Genomic DNA, 25325 nt, shown 5'->3' with positions numbered 1-25325 from the left:
TATCGTTAAAAATGAACACTTCAGTAACACTACACTAAAGAAAAATATATGGATTATCATATGTTACTTCAAATGTTTACATTCGTTATGATGTAATGAAATGAGATTGGAGTAAGTAAAAACATGAAGCCTAATGCCTTTCAAACCCACAGCGCGAGTGACTAAAACTCACAGTGCGTGCAGAGAACATTTACTGAAGCAATCGAGCCGCTCCAAACTATGAAACATTATTGTTACCAAATTATACATTATCTACGTTTGAGCAGATATCCACAAAAACAGTATTTAACAGTAAACACGGGTCTAAACATTATAATATTCACCATATTAGAGCACTCATACTAGCCTACTTTTATATCATGCTGTGTTTTATTACCGAACATAAAAACATCCTTGTGTACAAGTATATAAATTTAGCATTAGGCTTCATGTTTTTACTCCAATCTCATTTCATAAAGTACATTTTAGTCTGGTACCAGTTTGACTAGTTGCTACAATGTAAAGTTTATATAACAATAACATGCTTACTATTATGAGTGGACATGTCTTACCTTAAAAATCTTTCTCATCTTCAAATCGCAATCTTCTAATTCTTCTGAGGTAAATCCAAGGTAAACTGGACAGCACAGCACAAACACAATGTGTCTTCCAAACTCATGAAAAGCAGAGGGGTAGGCTACTGATTCTTTGTTTGTGAGGTGATGGGGCGTTTACAGGGCGTTCCTTCTGCGTTACTTCACGTGGACGATTTGCATGTCAATCGCTCTTGCGCGTGTGGGTGTGGTCACATTAGAGCTAATGAGCACGGACTGAAGAAACTGTTCATGTCGTTGCTTTCATACGGATTACTTAAACAGAATATTTGTTTTTGATATTTAGAATTTGATATTTTGACTTCAAGCTCTTTAAAGACATATGTCTCAAGTCTGTGTGACAAACATTCGCTGAGTTACAGTTCATTTTCTATCGCGTTTCAGAATGAACCTCACATTGAGAGAGACGGCAGAATGCGCATTGTTTATTTTATTTTATTTTATGAAAAACACAACATTTTTGTGTTTATTATGAGTATACACAAATAAATGAAGACATTTAACAGTTTTGAATGATGTATAACACTTACATATGTAAGATCAAAATCAACAGAGTATTTTGAGTCTCTTTTGCACTGATAAGAAAAAAAGCGAGCTGGTATCGCCGGCGCGACCGCCAAACCCAGGGGGTCTGTGTATTTATGTAATATATATTTGGATTTAATCAGATGCTTTTATCCAAAGCTACTTAGGTAAAGGACATCACACACAATTTATCACAGAGAATCAAAATTATTCACAGTTTAGCAATTGCTAAGTTACAAGAGCAAAAACTAAAATGCTGAAAAGTTGAGAAAAGACAACATTAGACAATATTAGCTTTGCTTAAATGACCGTTTTATATTAATAGTCCATATGTAAAGAATCCATATGTAAGAATTAAATTGAATAAGACATTTTTGCATTTACTTGGATACACTTACTTGGGTAAACAAAAGTAGCAGTACTGAGAACAATTATTAAGCCAGCAATTATTATCCAGAATAATTTATGTAATTAAATAAATAATAAATTACACCATTTCTGAATATAAATTATTTTGAGGATCAACTACATAATGAAAACATTAAATTTGGGTTTGGATTCAAAAGGTCCTTCTTCATATGAACAAATATTGAACAAATAGGCCCCAGATTATTTTATATAAAATTTTATTTAATTGCATGATATACAACTCTAATGACTTTGAGCTGAAAGAGATTAGAATAAGACAGTTTTTGTAAAATGGGGTTTCCCTGGAAAATGAGCACAGACCAAGCAGACAAGGAGGACTGCTATAGAATTTGGGACAACAGAGCGTATTAACAATAATAGTGAAACAAGCCAATTATTCACTCACCCATGAAAGAAAATAAATGTAAAGACACCAGAGATTATGCACATGTTCTAGACCTCATGTTCACACTTAGTGGTCAGATGGGGTGTAAGGTTCTGTTATTTCCTGTAGCTCAAACAGTAGAGCGTTGGCGCTTGCGAAATTCGAAATACGTGACCTGCGATATTCTGTTATCGCACATCTGACTGACGCCGCCCACACTGCTAAAAGCGACGGTTAGATGAATATGTAAATATGTGCAGCGCGCTTTACTCTCAATAACAAAATAAACATGCAACAAAATTATAAAACTAGCAAGCAATTTAATAAAGCATAAGAAAAGCATCTGATCATAGCAACGTGGATATGTTTGTTTGCACGAGCTCTGTAATCGGCACTCCATAAAGTCACGTCATATTATAGCTTAGATCATAGCAATATTATAGCAATAGCAATTTATTATAGCAATAGATTGCTTAAAATCAATCAGCTTTACCGTATTAAACATGAAAAACAGTGACAGTCATCTTCGTTTATATAGCGCTTTTAACAATCTAGATTGTAACCAAAGCGGCTTTAGAGTGATAATAGGTAAATAATACATTTACATATTGTGTGACAGTGTCTCATTTCATCAGAAGTACTACTTTTCCAGAAAGTTTGTACAAGTTGTTTCGAACTCCCAAAATGAACTCCAAACAAACTTCGTTTCGGCCTGATTTTGTTCGTTCTTCGATTTCGTTTGAAGTATATCGTGGCCTTTTGATATATCAAAACGTACAGTAGGTAGTATTATTATGCTTTATTTTGGCCAATTTCTAAGGGAGCACTGCATATCCTTTGCAAACAAAGCAATGCATTGTGAAAGGCTTAGTGAAAAGAACCATTCAATATGGATAAATGACAGAAATGTTGGTTATAAATAATGGTTTAATGCCAAAAATATTGATAAAAACTAAATTAAATAATTAATAATATTCCAGTGTGTATTTCTATGTATTTTGAAAGTATCTTGGCAAACTTATGCTAATGCTATTGTTGCACACCCTGTTGAAATCAATTGTGAGTGTAATCTCCCATGCACTTCACATGAGGACCATAATTCGTTTGACACACCTGCTGCCCATGTAGAACGTTCCAAACAGTCTCTTATGCAACTTTCCTACTCACTAGGTTTTGCAACGTGGCCTGATTATGGACATGAAATGAATAAAAAAAAAGATGGGCATACAGTTGTGCAAATGCATGCCTAAAGATATATTTAGATAATCTTATTATATTATATTACTTTAAATATATATATATTATATTTTTCATATGAAAAATGAAATCCGTTCACAGCCTTGCGAAATCAGACATTCCAAGGCGGCTGTAGTTTTAAATGCATGGATTTGATCCACGGTTGGTCCACAGATGAATTTCACAATGTCTGTCCCCCGTGTTCCCATAGTCCATTCACTCACAAAACATTCTTTGCTATTGCATATTTCCCAACTTCAAGCCAAGATAACTTGTATTCTCATCTGACTCTAGCGGACCCAGAGTTTGACGAACTGAAAGCTTCAACAAACCACAGCATAATTGATATGAGAGGCTGCTAACCCAATCACTGGGGTAGCTTAATTTTTTTGCGGACTGTCAGGTTCTAATGTGCAGATGTGATGGATGGCAAACACTGCCCATGTTACATTGACTTTGCTGTGTGTTATCACAAGAGGAATGCATTTGATTCAGGGGAGGTTACAAATGGTTTTAAACAGCTTTCCCCTGCCAGCCAAAACATTTACTCGGGCTATATATGGGATGCTCGGAGGCCAGATGCGAGGGATACGGGCTTGTAAGGTCTTGTAATGACCTTAACATACAGAATATGGCCGGTAGAGTCAAAGCTTGTCCGGGAAATGCTGAGGAGTTCCAGTCACCATTGTCAAGCTGATTGCTTCACTCGTCTCAGGTGAAAAACTCCTCAACTTTGTGACGTTGTGTAGCGGACTGCTGTATTTATTGTTCGTGTCAGGCAACCATCTCATTGTGCTTATTTTGGATAGGAAACGCAACATCGTGCCAGCAGTGTTCAGCGCGTACGAAAATTCTATAGGGGGTCGTTTGGAAAAGGAAGGAATATCGCTTGTAAATAACAAGACGGCAGAGCACCTACCAAGACAAATCAGACCCAAAACCAGATCCATTGTCAGTGGCAGTCTGGAACACCTCATGCTTCATATCCCAGATTAACAACTTCATCCCTCATTGAGTTCAGAATAAAGACCATGCCACCCTCCAGAACTACGACATTTCTCTCTGTCCCATATTTGTGCAAGTTCATCCAAAAATAAAAGATCTGTCACTATTTATTTACTCGTCCACTCGTATTTATTGTCCATTGCCATTATTGTTGCTTGTTCATTGTAAAGCGTAATTGAGCCCTGGAAAGGCGCTATATAAATAAAACGTATTATTATTATTATTACTCACCCTCATATCATTATTAACCCCTTTGACTAAGGCTGCTCGACTTAGTGCAACTTTGCCTTTGTGCAACTATCAAATTGTAAAGGCTAGGGTTTAACGGAAAAAATATAATCAGAGTGAAACGTGTCTCGAAGTGGCTTGATTTGCAGTAAATGCTGCTCCACACAAACCCATCTCTACATGTGGCAGTTTAGACAGAAAATGCAAATAATAGTAATAATAATAATTTTATAGTCATATAATTTTATAGACTATTTTATAGTCATATTGATATAAAATCTAAATGGTCATTTTAGTCAATTGTCAAAAAATCTATTGTTTAAAAAAAAAAAAATTCCACCTTAAGTCCCTATCACTATTTTTATCAGAAAATGTTCAATTAGATTTTCCCCTAAATCATGCAGCCCTACCTTTGACTTTCTTTTGTGAAACACGGAGGAATTTGACATTTAAATGATTTTTCATACAGTTACAATGAAAAGAGAATACAAAAACGATGCAAAAATCACCATAAAATATAAGTATTCTAAAGCCCTACAGTAAATTCAAACTTGAAAATGTATTTTTTTTAAAAATCGTAAAAATCCAACCTAGATCTCTGTGTTGATTTCTTTAAAGAAAGTAGCAATATCTGGTTTGTGAACAAATTATTCTTTTGAGTCGGCTCTTTTCAATGAATCGTTTAATTCAGTTCACAAAACAGGTCTAAATGAGTAGTTCACTGACTCAATCCGATTACGTAACTACCCTCTGCAGGACTATGTAGAATATAGTGCACAAGTCATTTGGGCTACTTTTATCGTGCTTTTGTATCATTTTTGAAGTCTCCATTAATTGCAATTGCATGAGCGAGCTGAAAGAAAAAATTAAAGGGGGGGTGAAACACTTAGTTTCACTCAATCTCATGTTAATCTTGAGTACCTATAGAGTAGTATTGCATCCTTCATATCTCCAAAAAGTCTTTAGTTTTATTATATTTATAAAAGAAAGATAGGCTGTACCGAGTCTTTCCGGAAAAACCCGAGCGGGTGGAGGCTTGCCGTGTGGGCGGAGCTAAATAATCACGACACGAGCGCGCGAAGCTTTTGCGTTGAGAGCGTTTGGAATTTGTGAATGACATCCTAAAATAAATCATGGCTAACAATCAGATAGTAATCCTATGCAGAACAAGGATCTAAACAATACTAAGGGCTCGTTCATACAGAACGCGTTTTTGCTCACAAAAACGTGAGATGGGCAGTGAAATGCATGGGTGAAAACCATAAGGTCTCGAGCGTTTTTAAAAAAAAATAGAAATGATTTGAACTTGAGCGCAGTGTTTTTAGAACACCATGTCATGCGCGAGTTTTATAACATTTGTGTGTTGTAAACAGACAGACTCGTGGTTTATGAGGACATGATTTATTTTTACAATAAACAAACTGACACCTACAGTGGCCAGCTAAACAAATGTATTTAAACACACACACCATACATCGCATGCTCCATAGACAGGGGTGCACATAACTTTTTCAGTGAGTTACTCAGGTGAGTACCAGGAGATGGTGTTTGGTACTCACCCCATATGTAGCGTGGTCTTAATAAGTGCAGTCCTCCTCAGTGTAGAAGCTGTCAATCACAGCTGTCAATCATGACATCACATTCCCATTTTTATAGCATCAAATAACTAACTAAAGACCGAACTTATTTTAAAAAACGAACACTTAAATTTACATCAGCGCGAAAAAAACTACCTAAAATGACAGAAAACATCTTTGGAAAAAATTAATTTGAAGTGTAATTTGATTGTTTAGTTCATTAGACTTCATGGTGAGGATTTTGAACAGCTCACTATAGCTGTGTCAGCCGGTATTTTGTCAGTCAAAAATAGTCGATCTCCGAATGCAACTTAACAGGGAGGAGAGTAAAGATGGAAAGCTCCTAAAGCTTAGTTCCATATAAATTTACGGATAATTTGTTGTTTTGTCGTAAGTGAAAAACAATATTGACCTTGTATTTGAAAAAGGATATAAGAAACAATACTAAAATTCAGAGTCAGTTCAGTTCGCATTCGGAGATCGACTATTTTTGACTGACAAAATGCGGGTGTTACTGTTCCGGCGGACACAGCTACAGTGAGTTGTTCACTATCTTTCTTTTTAGAAAACTCTGTGTACACAAACAATGTTCTCAATGCTCGAGTTCATGTGTAGAGCCCCTGGTGATACTTCCAGCAAAGTTTCATGTTGTGTCGAGCCTTCTTAGTGTTTTAAAAATAGCGATTTTTGATGCTATCATATACGTGCCCCTAGCTCTCCCATTCAAAAGGCAATTTGACCGAAAACGAAAATACGGTCAAACTTAAAAGTGGCGTTTCCATTCTAATTATGCTTTTAAATGAAAGTTTGCCTCGGGTAGATTAACAAAAAGACCCTAGGTTGCATTTTGGCGACAGTTACCCTTTAAGTACGCAAAGGCGCGTAATAACAAGTGGCATTACGCATTTCTGATTTATGTCGCGCATGCGTACCTGCGTACCAGTTATGTGCACCCCTGTCCATAGATATACATTATCTGTATGTGATCATGTTGTTTATTTGCTGTGCTTACACGCCGATAGTTAACAACTCACAGACATTTGAAGCAGTTTTACTCACCGCCTGCGGTTCCAACGCATGACCGTGAACCTTTATCGTTGGGACTGCTCCATCTTAAAAGTATTAGGCGATCTGCAAATCCGGCGTTGAACTGGGCCTTGTTTATAAAACTATTACCGTCGAAATAAAGGGAACAAACAAAAACACTTGCACAACTCCGTTGCTGCTCTGGAAAAACAAAATCCATCCACTGGTCCCTTAACGCTGGGTTCTTTGGAAATTTGTGCAGTGTTGTCTTGCCCTTTTTTTAATTGCAGCGCAGCCGACCGAGCCCAGCGCTCTGATGGGCATAGGCGTACTCTTATGGGACGATTATAGTATCAAAATGATTAACACGTGCAAGCACACTTATCAATGAACTTGATACATGTTGCAGAAATGTTTTATCCATGCCTTTCAACTTGCGTGAGCAAAATTCAAAATTGAATGAATGTGAAGCAATTTGTACAAATAGAGACATTTTTGTGAATACAAATGTTTTCCTTTGTATTAGTGTATCATAATTTGCACATGCAACACAGAAGACGTGCATGTGTGGATCAGGTGACGAGCGTGCATTCATTGACTCGTTTCTGAGTCGATCCTATTTGATTCATTTGGATTTTGAGACTTTCATTTCGCGGGTTTCGCCTTGCACGATCCACACACAGCTGTCTGAGAAAAGCTGCTACCACTAGATGGCAGTATTCTGCTAAAACAGACAACGGCAGCATAATCAAGCGTTCTTCCGCATTTAAGACGCTTAATGAGAGTGATATTGAAGCACCAAATTTAGTACACAATAATATAGGCCTACCCTATTAATAAAGCATACTTTATAGAGGCAAACATTACGTCAGATTATGAACAACACCCATAGAAAACCATTATAAAACGCTTAACGTGCAATCGCGCGTTGCATGTTCAGTAAGGTGTATTGGCTACTGAGTTTAAATATCACCGTCTTACTGCATTGACGTTAAGCTTTTTCTTTATAATATGCTCTATGGGAGGAAAACTATATAGCCTACAGACAAGAGACTACATGAACGCAATGTACGGCGTTTCAAGTTAATAACATTTTCCTTCCCGAGCCTGTTAAAAAGAAAAAGCTTAACATGAAATAAAAATTCTGCAGTTGCGTTTAACTTTGCATGTGAATGGGAGAGCAACCGGTCCGAGAGTGCAGTGAAGTTTGATATTCGCCTCATTTTATAAAGGGACCATCTGCAAACTCCACTCACAGTCAAAAAAATATAAACGTCCAGTCATTCATTCAAATGAACATATTTCCAAGGTTATATTATAACCTTGGAAGTCTAGTGGGCAGACTGACTTAGCCTACTGTTACTGTACTATGTCCAGCCAATATCTCGATTGAACAGTAGCCAACAATTTTTTAATTTACTGTAAATTGTTTTTCTATTCATGTTCCAAAGGTTGTAGTACGTTCCTAGTGACAAGTCAGGTGAAATTTTACATTATTCACTTGTAGTAAGTCACCAAAAACCCGTTTGGTTAATTACAGTAATTTTTTTATAAAATAATAATTGTTTACTAAATAGGCTACATGAAGGGAGTTATTGGGGCAATTTCACCTGTAGTAAGCCAGTCTAGTCACTGAACATACTACAACCATTTTGAACATGAAAAAACCCTTTTGGTGAATTACAGTATTTTTCTGCAGAATACAGGCTACATGAAGGGAAGTATTGTCCAAATTTTACTTGTAAGTCAGTCTTACAGAAACCTTCTACGAGCTTTGGAATTTGAAAATGTCTGTTATTAAATTTAAAAAGTAATTTGAATTAAAACAAATTATACGTTTTAACCACTGATCTATATAGAATGACATTATAGATCATAGGGGTGGTTAATCGGTCTGATTTCCCGATTCGATTCGATTACGATTATTGAAGTCCCGATTCGATTACAGTCGATTTTCGATTATTAACGATTCTCGATTAGCGATTAGCGATTATTGATTTTTCCATTTCACAACAGTAAACGAAAATACACTACAAAGTGTTTGCAGTATTAAAAAAAGTCAGCTGCTGAATTACTTAACTCTTTTATTGAGTAACAACAACTCAAAGCACTTTCTGTGTCGTGTAGTTATAACTTCAGAATTATTTGTATGTAGCTTATGTTCTGTAGAACACAGAAATGAATACATCACATTGTGTTGTGACTCATCAAGTTGAACTAAACAATAACAAATAAATGAAAGGCTTATTTCCTTTAGGAAGTAGATCAGAACCAACATACTGTAGAAATTGGACAATTTTCTTCTAGAAAGACAAGGTGTTGTAGCAAGCAACGCTCGTTAGGCCGGAGACACACTGGCTGCGTGGCGTGAGCGTGGCGTTTCTGTTGCGTGTCAGCTGCGTCGCGTTTTCTGTGTCTTTGCACACCAGAAACGTGTCTGCTGCTAGGTGACATAGAGGGACAGTCTACATTTGGGTTAGCGGTGTGTTAATCCTTACTACAACAATTTCAACTCTTGCCTCTTGCCTTTACGACAACAATTTCAACTGTTATCACACATCTTCCAAAATCCGAAAAATAGGGAAGTGGGCTGTCTGTTTATTTCAATAACATTTACAAATTTTGTGTAGCTTTAAAGAGCCTATATTTAGCCTGATGGTGGACCGTCACTCAGAAGACACACTATGTTGTTATTGTAGCCTATTATCTTTATATCCTCCTGAGGCCCAGAACGTTTTTTTCAAAAGTTTTTTTTCTTCTTCATGTAATCACATTGTTAAGAGCATAAGAAACAAATGGAAAAAAAAGAGATATTTTATTCATATGTTATGCTATGACCTCTGTAGTGAACACCAGGACTCGATTGTTTAAAAAATAAAAATGACATAAATTTGTATATAGGCAAAAATAATGGCAATATTTGAAAATCGATAATTATTATTATTATTATTTGTTTAAATTACATTGATATCTGAATTTATATCAAAACCTAGACTTTCAAACATCAAAATGTAATTTATTAATATGTATTCGTGTACAAAATGACATATAAACATCGTTTCCTATTCTATTTTGCCTTGGCTTTTGGCTTGCTTAGTTGGGGACATTTAACATTTAATATTCAATAATATTATTGATCTGCCTTACTTAAGGTGGACATTGACGCAATTTTTTTTTAAACAAACTTTGTTATATTGTTTTCATGTTATCACTGTGAAGCGCTTTGATACAATCTGTATTGTAAAAAGCGCTATATAAATAAAGGTGACTTGACTTGACTTGACTATTTTGCCTGGAAACGCTTCCAACACGCTTGCGTGTCGCGTGAAAAATAGGCGTCGGTTCTATTTCTAGCATGCACGCGTTTTCCGCGCGGCTCATGCAGGCAGTGTGCAAGCTCTAACCTGTTAACATGGGAGCCGAAATAAAAACGGACACACCAGTTAACATGGGAGCCGAAATAAAAACGGACACACCACGCAGCTGAGACGCCACCACGCAGCTGAGACGCCGCCACGCAGCCAGTGTGTCTCCGGCACACCTGCTCTCACTCGCTCTGGCTGCCGTTACACGCGCTTGCGGAACTGGGCGCGTTCGTGACGTTCAACTTCCGGTATAACATTTTTTACAAAATAAAATAATGCAATTTTTTTTTATATATATATAATAAAAAATCGATTTTTGAAAATGTAATAATCGATTCATACTCGTCCATAACATAATCGCGATTAATCAATAATCGATTTTTTTCACCACCCCTAATAGATCAGTGGTTTTAACGCAGTTAGTGGAATTGGCAGACGTTCCCTTGTGCATCATGAGCTGTGGTTAGCGCGTCAAAGCATTCTCGTGTAGAAATATGCAGCTACAGGCCCGCTACGCCAGTTGATTTTCAATTAATATTTCATGTCGATATACAATGGTTGCATATTGTTAAAACTCATCGTGCTATAGTAAGACTATAGCCTATGGCTTAAGGGTCAAGGGAAAACAAATGTAGCCTACTGCGAAAATCGTTTTTAATATTTAAAAACAGACATTTTCAAATTCCTGCTTGTATACTATGTACACAATGTGTAGTCAGATAAAAATAAGCATATAATATGAACGCAACTGCGAAATTTCACCTTTTTTTAGCAGGAAGGAAAATTGTATTAACTTGAAACGCCGTGCGTTGCGTTCATGTAGTCTCTTGTCTGTAGGCTATATAGTTTTCCTCCCATAGAGCATATTATAAAGAAAAAGCTTAACGTCAATGCAGTAAGACAGTGATATTTAAACTCAGTAGCCAATACACCTTACTGAACATGCAACGCGCGATTGCACGTTAAGCGTTTTATAATGGTTTTCTATGGGTGTTGTTCATAATCTGACGTAATGTTTGCCTCTATAAAGTATGCTTTATTAATAGGGTAGGCCTATATTATTGTGTACTAAATTTGGTGCTTTAATATCACTCTCATTAAGCGTCTTAAATGCGGAAGAACGCTTGATTATGCTGCCGTTGTCTGTTTTAGCAGAATACTGCCATCTAGTGGTAGCAGCTTTTCTCAGACAGCTGTGTGTGGATCGTGCAAGGCGAAACCCGCGAAATGAAAGTCTCAAAATCCAAATGAATCAAATAGGATCGACTCAATGAATCGAGTCAATGAATGCACGCGCGTCACCTGATCCACACATGCACGTCTTCTGTGTTGCATGTGCAAATTATGATACACTAATACAAAGGAAAACATTTGTATTCACAAAAATGTCTCTATTTGTACAAATTGCTTCACATTCATTCAATTTTGAATTTTGCACACACAAGTTGAAAGGCATGGATAAAACATTTCTGCAACATGTATCAAGTTCATTGATAAGTGTGCTTGCACGTGTTAATCATTTTGATACTAAAATCATCCCATATACTCTCGCACGCACTAGGCTACAGATGCGCGCGCGCCCTTCCGGGAGAAGTGCCCTTAAGACCCGTATAAGGAAATTCCGGCCACTCTGACGTCACACACGCCCGTATTCGAAAAAAACTTTCCGAAACTTGTGACAACCCGGAAGGAGTATTTTTGGAACAGAATTACTCCATCAAACTTACAACTTGATTTTTGAAACTTTGTCCATGTTTAGCATGGGAATCCAACTCTTTAACAGTGTAAAAAACTCACTATGCATGAAACAGCATTTCACCCCCCCTTTAAACAACTTTTTCCTTTCGTGCTCCACTGAAGAAAGTGTCATATTTTGAATGACGTGAACAAATGATGACAGAATTTACATTTTTCGGGTGAACTGTTCCTTTAAACATGGAGAGGGGTTTTCAACAGCCATGAGAACTTATGCCGCATTGCCCCACTGTCATTTCCCCTGCATTTCTTCTTACTACTGCTGAATTATTAGTAGCTCTGGTTTAGATTATGTGCTGTAGAGTTGTAGGGTCGCCTGTGAAGGCGTAAGAGCGGTGTCGTAATTCAGCAGGCGGTGGGCTGGTTGGTGGGTGGCTTAAGTGCAGAACTATTGCTGCTTTTTACCTAATGTTAAGTGGGCATTGAAATTCAAAGCATCCCACCACTTTGTGTAGCATTTATTAACATCAGCTAAATCATCAGTGATGGGAATAGTGAAAGCAATCCAAATTAAACTAATGCACTGCTAAAACATTTTTCTTAAATGTTTTTTTTAGTGATTTCTACAGTTCTTCCATGTGTGCCTTCTATTCAGAAAATAATATGCGGAGTGCATTCTCATCTCTTTAGCCAAATGCTAAGGCCCAAGACGTATTCTATATATGAATGTGAATAAAAATAATTTACTGAAATACTACACAACCTGAATTTCACACATTGCATTCTAAAATGTTTATTGAAATTTCTTCTACAGTCAGTTTTCTTAATCAGATAGATAGACAGATCGACAGACAGACAGAACAACCAACAGAGAGATGGATAGAACGACTGTCCGACAGACAGACAGACAGAGCATGATAGATCGACAGACAGACAGACATGGATGGATGGATGGACAGACAGACAGATAGATAGATAGATAGATAGATAGGTAGAACAACTGACATAGAGATAGATAGATAGATAGATAGATACATAGATGATGGGTGGATGGATAGATAGATAGATAGCACAACCGACAGAGATACAGATGATACATAGATGATGGATGGATGGATAGATAGACAGACAGACAGAACCACCAACAGAGTGACAGATAGATAGATAGATAGATAGATAGATAGATAGATAGAACAACAACTGTCCAATAGATAGATAGATAGATAGATAGAACAACCGACAGAGAGACAGATAGATGGATAGAACGACCATTTAACAGGCAGACCGAAAGAAGGATAGATAGACAGACAGACAGAGACAGACAAAATGATAGACAGACAGAGACAGACAGATTGATAGACAGTTAGAAAGATAGACAGACAGACTGAGACAGACAGACAGAGACAGACAGATTGATAGACAGTTAGAAAGATAGACAGACAGACTGAGACAGACAGAATGATAGATAGACAGACAGAGACAGATAAATGGATAGAACGACCACCCGTCAGACAGACAGACAGACAGACAGACGCTTCAACAGTGTCTAAAGTATTTAGTGCTTTCAGATTAGTCACTTGTGAGGTTGCATAAAACTCACAGAGAAAAAAAGCCAAATGATTAACGGTGCAATGACTCGTCTCTTCAGAACAACCATTTCTGTTCTGGCACTGCTAAGACTGTGTACCGCTTCTCCAGGGCAGACATAAATCTGAGACGAACAATTGCCTTTGTTACTAATTCAAGAAGTGACTTTTAATATTCATCACATTTTTTTTAGTCCCAAGAGCTTTAGCTTTCACTACGGCTGGACCACTTCTTATAATTTCCAAATGAATCCCTGGCTACATAAAAACGGCCTGATGGGAAGAGTTAAGTTGAGACTTCAAACAAGCAACTTTATGGTAAACGTTTGGCAGCATGAGCGCACAAAGAAATTCTCACATTTTAACGTGTGATCGTCTCGACTAACAGCACAGCCAGAGCACCTTTGAAGTAGACGCCGTTCCGTCATTATTAATGTGAACATTATTCAGCCTTTATTTGTGAGGGTTATTCGTTGCCAAGAGTCTTTACATTGGAAACTTGATCAGACGGGGCTCAGCCTATGCGGATGACAGCGCTGTGTCAGAATGTGAAAAGTATAACTCTGCATACACAGACGCATGACAGGTCGGTTTCCTCCACACGGCGGGTATCCACCAAATCCACATACACACTCTGGACAGGATCCAGACCTAGTGCATGGACACAGGTGTGGGCCATAACTGTTCTTAAAACCCCACTAATTTATTTCAAACTGACGTTTCTGGTTTGTGATACGGCAAAGTAAAGTACCAGATTTGATATATCATTTTAAGGGGCATAACCCAGGCATAACCTTCCGCTCCCCCGCTGTGAAATCTTCTATGCCACGGCAACAGAAATAATATTTTACCTAAGTTACGAAGGTGTGTTTGAAGTCTGTATTGAAGGCAATGCAATTAAAAACAGTTATCTGCGAAATAATGGCGAGAGATGTCTTTATATAGAGTTTCTTTGTGGGAGAAAACAACATATAACGTTACCAGTGTAGGTAAAATGAGTCATGAGAAGGTTATTTTTAGTGAATCAAAACATACAGCGCAAGCAGTAGTCTCATTCACAAACAAATGAATATTATGAGCCAATTCTTTTTACTGAATCAAAAACAGAGCGCAACTAGTGTAGTCTGATTCCCAAACAAATGTCTCTTAAGCCATCTTTGTTTAGGAATAAAAAATATTAGGGCTGGGCAACGATTAATCGCATCCAAAATAAAAGTTTGTGTTTACATAATATATGTGTGTGTAGTGTGTATAATTATTTTGTATATATAAATACACACACATGCATGTATATATTTAAGAAATATTTGCATGTATATACTTTATATAAATTTATACATAATTAATATTATATATAAATATAAATATTGGATATATTAATTACACATTTTTCTTAAATATATACATGCATGTGTGTGTATTTATATATATACAAAATAATTATACATACACAAACTTTTATTTTGGATGCGATTAATCGCGATTAATCGTTGCCCAGCCCTAAAAAATATATATTATTAAAAATTACAAAGCATTAAAGCAATACAGATAAACATGGAACAAACAAAAAAGACAAAAAGATACACAGACACAAATAAATTGCCAGGGTAACAAAAAAACAAGAACAATGCAATGCATATACCTTAAGAGGACAAAAAGGATGAATATAGAGATACAGTTTTCAATGTACTCTGTTTTATAAGAATGAATAGCTTAAGACCAGTTCACCATTTTGAATCAGTCGACAATTATTTCACTGGACTGATTTCAACAGAGCTGTAACTGAATCAACATCCGATCCTTACGCAGCTGAAAGTTATTATTATTTTCTGTAGGTCTCTATATTTTTGAGTGATGTATCACTTAATATAGTGATAATTTGCAGTGTAAACATGCATGTAGAGCAACAGTACAGTATTACAAAGTGTAAAATCTGGCAAATATGAGTCACTAGATCATTAAAGTGCTGCATCAGTAACCACTGGTTTTATGTTTTCTCTTCAGCCTGTGATTGTCATCCGGTCGGTGCAGCTGGTAAGACCTGTAACCAGACGACTGGACAGTGTCCATGCAAAGATGGTGTGACTGGCATCACCTGCAACCGCTGCGCTAAAGGATACCAGCAAAGCAGATCACCTATCGCCCCTTGCATCAGTAAGAGTTATCTGGCTTTTTTTTCTATTTCTCCTAATGTGTCTTGTTGTTTATTAATACTTAGTGTCGAAAATCAACAAATGAATTACACTAGCCATTCTAAAGTTTGGGGGTCTGCAAGATATATATATTTTAAGAAATTAATACTGTAACTCAGCAAGGATGCATTATATTGATCAAAAGTGAAAGGTAACGAAAGATAAATATTCCAATTAAATGCTGTAATTTTGAACTTTCCTGAAAAAAATTGTCTCCACAAAAATGTATAAATATTAGAATGATTTCTAAATGATCACGTGACACTGAAGGCTGGAGTAATGGCTTCTGAAAATTCAGTTTCGCCATAACAGAAATGTATTAAACTAGAAATCAGTTTTTTAAATTGTAATAATAATAATTTGCAATATTACTTTTTTTAACTTAATTTGATCAAATAAATGTAGCTTTGGTGAGCATAAGAGACTTCTTTCAAAAACATTCAAAACTCTCGCTGACTCAAAACGTTTGTACAGTAGTTCTATTATATTAAATTAAAGTATATTAAATTAAAAATAGGCGCCATTTACACGACACTATTTTCGAATAAAAATGGAAAACTGCATTTTGGCCGTTCATTTCCACAACATTGGCGTTTTTCTGGCCTGAAAATGTTTTTGAAAACGGGTTTAGAAGTGTTTTTGAAAACGATACAGGTATTGTCTCGATGTAAACAACAAAAACACAAATTTGTGAAAACGGTGACGTCATGCGCTTGCGTATTACGTGTTCAGTCTATAGGTGCGTAGTGTTTCTTTACAAACATCGCCAACTTCGAGATTGTATGTTCTAATTTGTGTAACATACCTAATTAGGATGATTCTTAGTCAATCTAAGTAAATCTGTTAATTACTGTTTATTAACCACAACAAATAAATATGAAGCTATTCTCATACTAATGTTCATGAAAACATTTCTGAATTATCTTAAATTTCATTGTCTCTACCTCTTGAAAAATTAGTGTGACCTACAAATAAATAACAGAATGACACAAAATGGTTGTTTTAAAAGCAGAAAGAAATCTACTATTATGCAGCTTCCTTCAAAAATTATTCTTGGACTAAATGAGGTGGTGCAGCATGAGTTTTTTTCCCCATTACCACCCACAGAGACATTAATAATAATACTCCAAAGAAATTTTGCATAAACACCTATTATTATTCATGATTTCGTGGCCCCAGCCCAGTTAATTTCCGTATCGGTCCCCTGTTCCATTATTTCCTTGGATGGACATTTCGCTGATTGCCCTCCGCTAAGTCAAACAGACCATAAAGCCCTGGCTGACATGACCTAGTCTCACCCGAACCTTGCTGACGGCCTTTCAACTCATAAATCTCACGCCTGCTCCAGGGGCATGATGGGTGATGTGTTTATTGGCAGTATCAACAAGGCAGCAGACGGTCTCTGTGGCGATTAAGGACAGGCCCACACAGCAGCTGGCATTTCTCGATAAGATACTCACTGGGAGAGAAATACAATATGTGGCTATTAATGTGAACCGCTTCTATTATGCACTAACTGATGACATCGAAATAAAGATTTATCTGGCCCTCTGACAAAAGCAACTATAGACATGAAGCCATTCAGATTTGCTTGGCAAGGATTCACGTAGACAAATGAAACCCTTAGAAACTAGATTTCCCCTAATTTCTCAGGGTAAGTAACAAATGTGCTGTTAAATCTGGAAAGAGAGAGAGAGAGAGGGAGCCCTGACAATCGAGAGGAAAATATTTGGTTTCTCATATATTTTGTGATATAACGTGCTTTTGTTTTAATAGCCTGATATTAAATTTTTGCGACATCACACATTTTGCCAACTGCACATTTTAACAAGCCTCGATCCCCCATCGGCGTATATCTAACAGCAGAACGCTTAAAAGAGGAAGAAGGGGCTTCAGAGAGGAAACTCATTAAAACTAGACACCACCACGTCTTCATGACACCAGTTATATGTCTAAAAAACCTGATATGTATACTAAAATTATCTTAAAAACTAATGAAAAAAAACGAAAAAAAATAAAAAAACAGGTGCAATGTATATTGAAAGCAACAATGCCTAGAAAAAAAATGTACGGCATGAGGTTTTGATTGTTTGTTCTTGACTGTTTGTTACAGAAATCCCTGTTGCTGCACCCACAGCCACCTACAGCAGTTCAGAAGAGCCTACAGGTGAGTTCAAAATAAATTAAACCATTTACTGGCATTACTGAGCAATCAAGCTCTATATGGTAAAATATCCCAAATACAAATTTGTTTAGATTTTTTATGCGTTGATTCAAACATTATATAATGTTATAAACATTAACATTATATAACATTATAACATTATAAAACATTATATAACATTATACAATATATATATATATATATATATATATATTCTCCATAAAATTTGAAATAAAGTATAAAATTACAGATAAAAATTACAAGAATAAAAAGGGAAATTACAAGCATAATTTAAATGTGTTTAAGTGTAATAGTTAATAAGATTAATAAAATGGAATACAATGTTAATGATAATGTAATTAATAATAAATAAATTGTTTAAATTAAAGGTACACTATGTAACTTTTGGCCCTCTAGCGGTTAAAAAACAAAACTGCATGTATTTTGCGGAAGAACATTGTTTTGGTTGTGCTTCGGCTCTGCGTGACTGTGTGAGGATGAATATGGTTATCCTACTGCTCATAAAACATTCACTATTAGGCTTAAGAGATATAATCAGTTTAGATGGAAAGGATCTCAAGCTGACTCGCTGAAGACGTCACTGTAGCTTTACCCATTAATAGACACGGTACACTGCGCTACAACTACCACAATAAATTGACCCTTCACAATAGATAATGCTCTATAATGTTAGAGAGCTACAAATGGCAATTTATCTGTTCAATAAAATACTTTACTCACCTGTTGAATAATAAGAACACCATCTCTGTGTCACTTTTACAACATTTCAAAATATGTGAATCTTCTATTAAATATTATATTAATATAATATTTAATAGAATTAATATGTGATTCACGTATTTAAAGGTACACTCTGTCGCGTTTTTTTGTTCAAAGAGCTTGTAATAAAACAAGATATGTCTCAACAGCAAATTCTGTACATACTGTAGCTGTGTTACTGTAGCTTGTCTCTCATTTCACTCCAAACCAGATCAATATTTCATGTCCACTTAGATTGCTACCTGTGTCAATATTACACAATAAACCTTTTCATGGCGATACAAGACCTCTCGTGTCTGTACAGCAAACCTTGGATTGCCAAAACAGAGCCATAAAAATGTATTGGTGGATCTTTCACACATATGATCTGGTGATATCAACATAAGCCAATGCTTTCCTTCTCTACATGCTTCGTCTCGGTCACCGTCGAAACTGGCTGGGACCTTAATCTGATTACATGCTTCATTTGAACCCGTTTGCTTTTCCGTCACACTCTCGCAGCGCTGTGCCATGAGGGAAAATACACCCTTGTACTTTCATTCATACTCAATTACCCTAGCTGCCCGATCACTGTCTGCGCTGTGGGAGTAACGCCCGTGACGTGCAGTCGTCCCATGGAGCCAAACTCAGCTGCTGAACACTTTCTGGCTCTGAGATGTTTCAGTAAGAGTATTTCAATTTCCCCAGTTAGCGCACATGCATCAGACGCAGTAGTGGTGGTCAGTGTGACGTGACCATATCATTAATTGAAAAAATAAAATTGGCTGGTAAGTGTATAAAATTCTCTGTTCATCATCAGCCATAATTTTCATCATGAAACTGTACAATTGTACAAAGCATTAAATCTCGAACGTCCTTCAAAATAATTAAACTCACCCCGATAAGTGACCTGAGTGAAAAAGCACAGTTCACTTTGCATTCACATTGTCACTGGGCTTGTAAGTGGACTCAGACCACTTATTTTTTCTCTTTTTATATCAGCTAATATTTTAGGTTTTCTGTCATACTTATTTTTAAAAGCACTAAAGAGAACTGAGACAAAAACGAAGAAAAAAATATATAAAGGAAATTAATGAGAGAATGAGAACATAAGACATGAAACATCACTATATCATAAATGATATACGCTACTGTTAAAAATGTTGGGGTCAGTAAGATTTTTTCTACTTTTACTACTTTTATTCAGCAAGGATACATTAATGACAGTAAAGACATATAAAATGTTACAAAAGATTCCTATTTTAAATAAACGGAAACCATTTCAATGTATCATGGTTTCCACAAGGTTATTAATAAGATATTAATGTTTTCAAAAGTGTTTTCATCAAATCATACATACAATATAGGGCAAAAGGGTAAAACCTAAATGTAATAGCAAGTTTAACCTCTTAAGTCCTTATTCTCTTTACCTGTCCTGCTGTACTCTACTGTGAAGAATGCTCTGGTGTAGGGTTGTGCCGATAGACGATATCATCGTCCATCGTGATGGCTGACAGACATCACGATGTTAAGCCAGCATCGCGATCCCCCCCCCCTCATGTTTCCATGGTGATGCGTCATGCTTGGCATGTGATTCACCACAGCCAAAATAGCGCTGTATGACAGATGTAACGTTAGCACTTTTATTTCTAAATGTTAACAAATCTGGTTACATACCATGTCATCAACTATCTTCTATTCTGATTCTCAAATGCGTGTAAGTGAGTTTGTTTTGTCGTTTAAAAAACCTTTATAAATTATATTGATCTGTAACGTCAGATTCCTGTCTGTTGGGTTTATTACAGCACGTGAATTCATCAGTTTCTCCCGAAATACATGGCCGGTGAACTGGGAGAAAAATAGAGTTAACTTTAGTTACTTACACTGTGTGTCTGATATGAATAAAATCCGTCGGCAAATATATTTGAATGGGTTGTTATTGCGGCTTCCATAGACACCATTGTGTATTTTACAAACTATAAATGTATTGTTTTGCTATAAATTATATGTATTTAAATGTCTGAAACCTAAAATAAACATTATGTGGTTAAAAACACTGAATAGTTCTGATATATGACAAGCGCTGAGCGCGTCCATCTCTGGCTCAGCGCCAGCCACAGCGCGAAAGCACACAGTTTGAATCTGGCAGTTCTGTCACGTCACTGTACATTCGCTCCTTAGTGGTCAGCTGCTGCAGAGCTGCCGAAATCGAAATTGCTGATGAGATGTAGAGAAAAATATCTCTGCGTTGTGCCTACGCCCCTTAGCTGTTCTAAATCCACTGTAATACACGGCTTTGCCAGGCTTATTGCTTAAGTGAAAAATTAGAATGTTAGCCCCGCCCCTCCCGATATCATTGTCCATCGCGATGTTTCACTGTACACATCGTCTGATGCCAAATTGGTAGACATCGCACAACCCTACTCTGGTGTGGCTGCCGGGTGGAGAAGCACAGTTGTGCTTCAGGGACTCTATTAAGCAGACATTTGTCCCTCCACAGGGGACGTCCATTATTTGGGGGACGTGGGTGTAATGGGCATTGTGCTGCTTGCCTAATGGACGCCCAGTCTTATTAAAGAGAAGCAGGATGAGGCGGACAAGGGCCATCGCCACACAAAAGCAGCCCCGTCCTTCGTTCATGCATTAACATGGAAATCAGGCGTGGCTGATATGGACTCGTCAGAATCATTTACTTTCTGCGACTCCACCCCCTTCTCTGCACTTTCTCACTCCCTGCCTCCAGTTCTCCCCCCACGGTCCTTCACATCCTAATTCTGCGCACCACCTTTTTGTGTTACCACCACCCCCCAAAGCTGCCAGACATCTCGCTCTTCTAGCACCCCCCCACTCCCCCCCCCCCCCCCCCCCCACTCCCCCTTTACTTTCCCCTTCAAACTTTTTTATATTCGGGTTGGTGGTTCTTTCCTGCTTCGCCGTTGCCCAGGTAACCTCATTCAGACGGAATATAAAGGGACATGAAAAGGGTGGATTGGACAGAGGGCTGGAGAAAATAATGAAGTTTGTCCATATTCAGGCGAAAGCTGAAAGGTCTTCTCGCTCCCATCTCTTCCAGTCCACCAGAAATCTCGAGGTTATACGCTACGTGAAGTAGCTGCGACGAGAGACTCTCGGGTTGTGGTTTGCAACAGGAGAACTGAGCCATTTTAACACTCTGGTCTCAGTCCAAGAGTTGCCTGGTGTTGAAGCGACTCCATCGCCGAGGGCTCAATGTGGGGTTTGGGTCTCCATGGTGGTGTCGAATGGATCCGCTGAGCACTAGAGCTATAAATCATTGCGTGCTGGATGCCGTCCCTGAGGTTTATATGTGGAAAGCTGCGTTTAAATGAGGATTCAGTATTGTGGGCATTGTGATGGGGGTGTTCTGTGTCTGAATGAAGTTTAAATGACCTGTGAACCCCCCTGCCCTGACATTGCTGAGTAAGTGGGGGGATATGGGGAGGCGCTTGATAATTAGGGTGAGAAAATGACTGGGTTAAGTGAAGAAAAGATTAAATGATTAAATACCCATTAAGTCTTAATTAGGTCTAACATAACTCTCTTTAAATGTATGAATGATACAGCAGCCCCAAAATCATCTGGACACTTGAGTCGCACTTAAAAGTGCATGAATGCTATTGCATTAGACAATATAAAACAAAACAATTGGCACTGATAAACATATTATGCTTTTTTAGTAACTTTTAACCAATGAAAACGGAAATAGCATTTCAAATTTCTTTTCAAAAAAAAAAAAAAAAAAAAAAAATGCTACTTGGTTTGATATATTGTTATCTAAAGCAATGATATTAATACATTAGTGCCACAGCCAAGTCCATTTTCAATAACTTCACCTACTGTGTATGAAGCCTACTGTATCATATTTAATAAGCTAATTTCTAAGGCTTCTACGTTATCGACATTATCAAAACTTTGCTGGAAAACCTATTGTACACAATTTATTACATGCCTTCTGTCGTCTGATTGATAGTTTATACTTTTTTTAGCGAGTAAAATACTTCTGTCAGGTCCATAAAGTCAAGAACACACAGACAAAATAATTAAGAATTATTTGAATAGATTGCAAACAGGTTGATGTTCCTGAATTGAAATTTGGCGGTATGGCTCTGTTCAGGGAGTCCTCTGACCTTTCATGAGCACCATGAAATAGCAGAGAGTCAGAGGACAGCAGCAGCAGCATTAGGGAACGCTCACACAGTTTTAGACTGTGAGAGCTAGAATATCCCCCCGTGAACAGAGCAGGCAACATGACATAGCAAATGCCACGTTATGCATAAGGAGGAGCTGGGGAGGTGGCGGGCAGCAGAAGCGAGCAGCGAGCCAGCAGAGCGAGCAGCAAGCATGTATGAGCAGGGTGAATGAGCTTTAAATAGGGCGCCTTGTTTGAGCTTTGGCCATTGAACAGCGAGGGGAGTTAACCAGCTAATGCGGCTCAGCTGGAGCAGATCAGCTGACGGGACAGTGTTGATAGCAAATAGCATAAGCAGCGGCTTGACTACCTGGCCTGCCAGAACTGACGCTGACGCTCAATTAATTCTAAAAACTTCCCCCTTAAAGTTGTGGTACATGTGTCTTTTTGCTGTGAAATCTTTATTGATTTTTATTAAGTAAATATAAGATTTTTTTTTATATTGTTAGTAATATTTCTAGATGAACACTTACTGGACTGAAACTACGTTTACTTGATTATCAATTCATCATTTTCTAGAAAAAAACATGTTAAGATGATATGATACATCAGGCTTTTGAGGAACGTTTATTTGTTCATCTCTCAATCATCATTGTATTGCATTGCAATTTGTTTTAACCCCCAAAATTAAAAACTACAGAGCTTCTTCTTACTAAGACATATTATTGGGAGATTTTTATGTCTCTTATACTGTTATAAAGAACTAATTGATTTACATTACAAGCCATCAGAATTTCATCTTACTTTTTGGTAATATAAGCAACTGCACCAAATTGCACACTTTTGCTCAGTTTGGGCCTCTGAATAAAATGTAGGTGTTTTTTTCCTCCTCAAGTATGATCTTTAGATTCTCATATATCATACTAAATGAGCCATGAAAGCCTGATGTATAAAATGTGATACCCAAAACAAAACAAAAAAACGCATATGCATACTTTTATTTAATTTAGATTTTGTCTCATGCTTCAATAAACACTTCCTATCAAATTTTGTTTTTGTTTTTTCTGATTATTATTTCATATGTCAGGCTTTACAGAAGAAAGTACCAAAGATGTTGAAAATGACAGATGTTTCTCCACCTGCAAACACAGCTGAAACCTAATTTTTTTGTTTCTCACAGAAGACTTTACCTGTGTTTCACTAGTTATCTGTCTGCTATCTTCCTCAGACTGTGACTCCCACTGCAAGAGCCCCAAGGGCAAGATGAAGGTCACCATGAAAAAATACTGCAAAAAAGATTTCGGTAAGTAGCTGTTATTTAGAAACGCCTGCTGTCTTTTCACTTCACGTCACTAGACATCTTTCTCTTCTAGGTCTATTCTATCTCTCTCTATAAATGTGTTCCCCCTCTCTCATTGCGCGGATAGCTTATTCAGAGGCTAAAGGTTTATGTTATAGCATCAAAGCGTGTGAACTCAGCAGGTTTCTCCAGATGGACACGCTCAAACTGCCTCGCAGCATCTAGAGGACAAAGGGGACAGCTGGTTCCTGTTCAAAGCAGAGATTTCACAAGTTTAAATACTAATATAGTTAATATAATAAAGGACTTATAGAGGTTCAAGAATGTAGTTGTAGGTTTTAAGTGGCACTACAGATTCTTAAAAATCTGGTCAATGCAAGTTTTTTCGTTTTCTTGTGAAAGTTGTTGTACCACACATGAGAAACAGATTACAAAGAAAAAAAAATACAGAAAACTTCACATACACTAAATTTTAAACTCTATTCAACTATATTAAACCAAAGTAGCTCAACTGGTAGAACAAGGGGTCGGTAAGATTTGTTCATGTTTTAAAAGAAGTCTCTTCTGCTCACCATGGGTGCATTTATTTGATAAAAAATACAGTAAAACTGGAATATGGTGATTGGTGAAATATTATTACCATTTAAAATGTAATTTATTCCTGATGAAACGAAACAGCTGAATTTTCAGCATCATTACTCCAGTCTTCAGTGTCCAAGATCCTTCATAAATCATTTTAATATGCTGATTTGATGATCAAGAATTGTTATTATATAGGAAGTTATTTTTGTAAAAATCATTTTAGATAGTTAGAAAGAACAGCTTTTATTTAAAATAGAAATCTTTTGTAACATTATTTATAAATTAATTAATTTACTGTCACTTTTGATCGATTTAAAAAATGCTTTCTGGATAAAAGTATTACATTCTTAAAGAAAAATTATACTGACTCCAAACTTTTGATATAGTTACTATATAGTTATACTGGCAAAATGTATACTTTGAATGTTATTTTACAATTTTTGGAAGTTTCTCTGGATTAAATTGTCTGTTAAATTCATAAATGCACATACAAACTATATTTGTTATACTTCACCTTTTATCGGGACCATTACAAAGGCTCTTGCATGCATA

At 36.8% G+C, this 25325-nt stretch overlaps 1 protein-coding gene across 1 annotated transcript in view; it reads left to right on the top strand.

Moving 5' to 3' along the window:
- The window catches only part of ntn1b (netrin 1b), a gene marked incomplete at its 3' end in the record, with an annotated part of 54984 nt that extends 30790 nt beyond the window's left edge, over positions 1–24194 (top strand). The window contains exons 4-6 of the mRNA XM_056234055.1: positions 15634–15783; positions 17935–17988; positions 24120–24194. Coding sequence (XP_056090030.1) covers positions 15634–15783; positions 17935–17988; positions 24120–24194 — 279 coding nt within the window. The remainder of the gene's footprint in view (positions 1–15633; positions 15784–17934; positions 17989–24119) is intronic.
- Positions 24195–25325: the final 1131 nt, after the last annotated feature.

This window comes from Rhinichthys klamathensis, unplaced genomic scaffold (genome assembly GCF_029890125.1).
Source record: "Rhinichthys klamathensis goyatoka isolate OS25496 unplaced genomic scaffold, OSU_Roscu_1.1 h1tg000015l_1, whole genome shotgun sequence".
NCBI lineage: Eukaryota > Metazoa > Chordata > Actinopteri > Cypriniformes > Leuciscidae > Rhinichthys > Rhinichthys klamathensis.
Note: the sequence above shows the minus strand (reverse complement) of the source record. Positions and strands in the feature narration are given on the sequence as shown.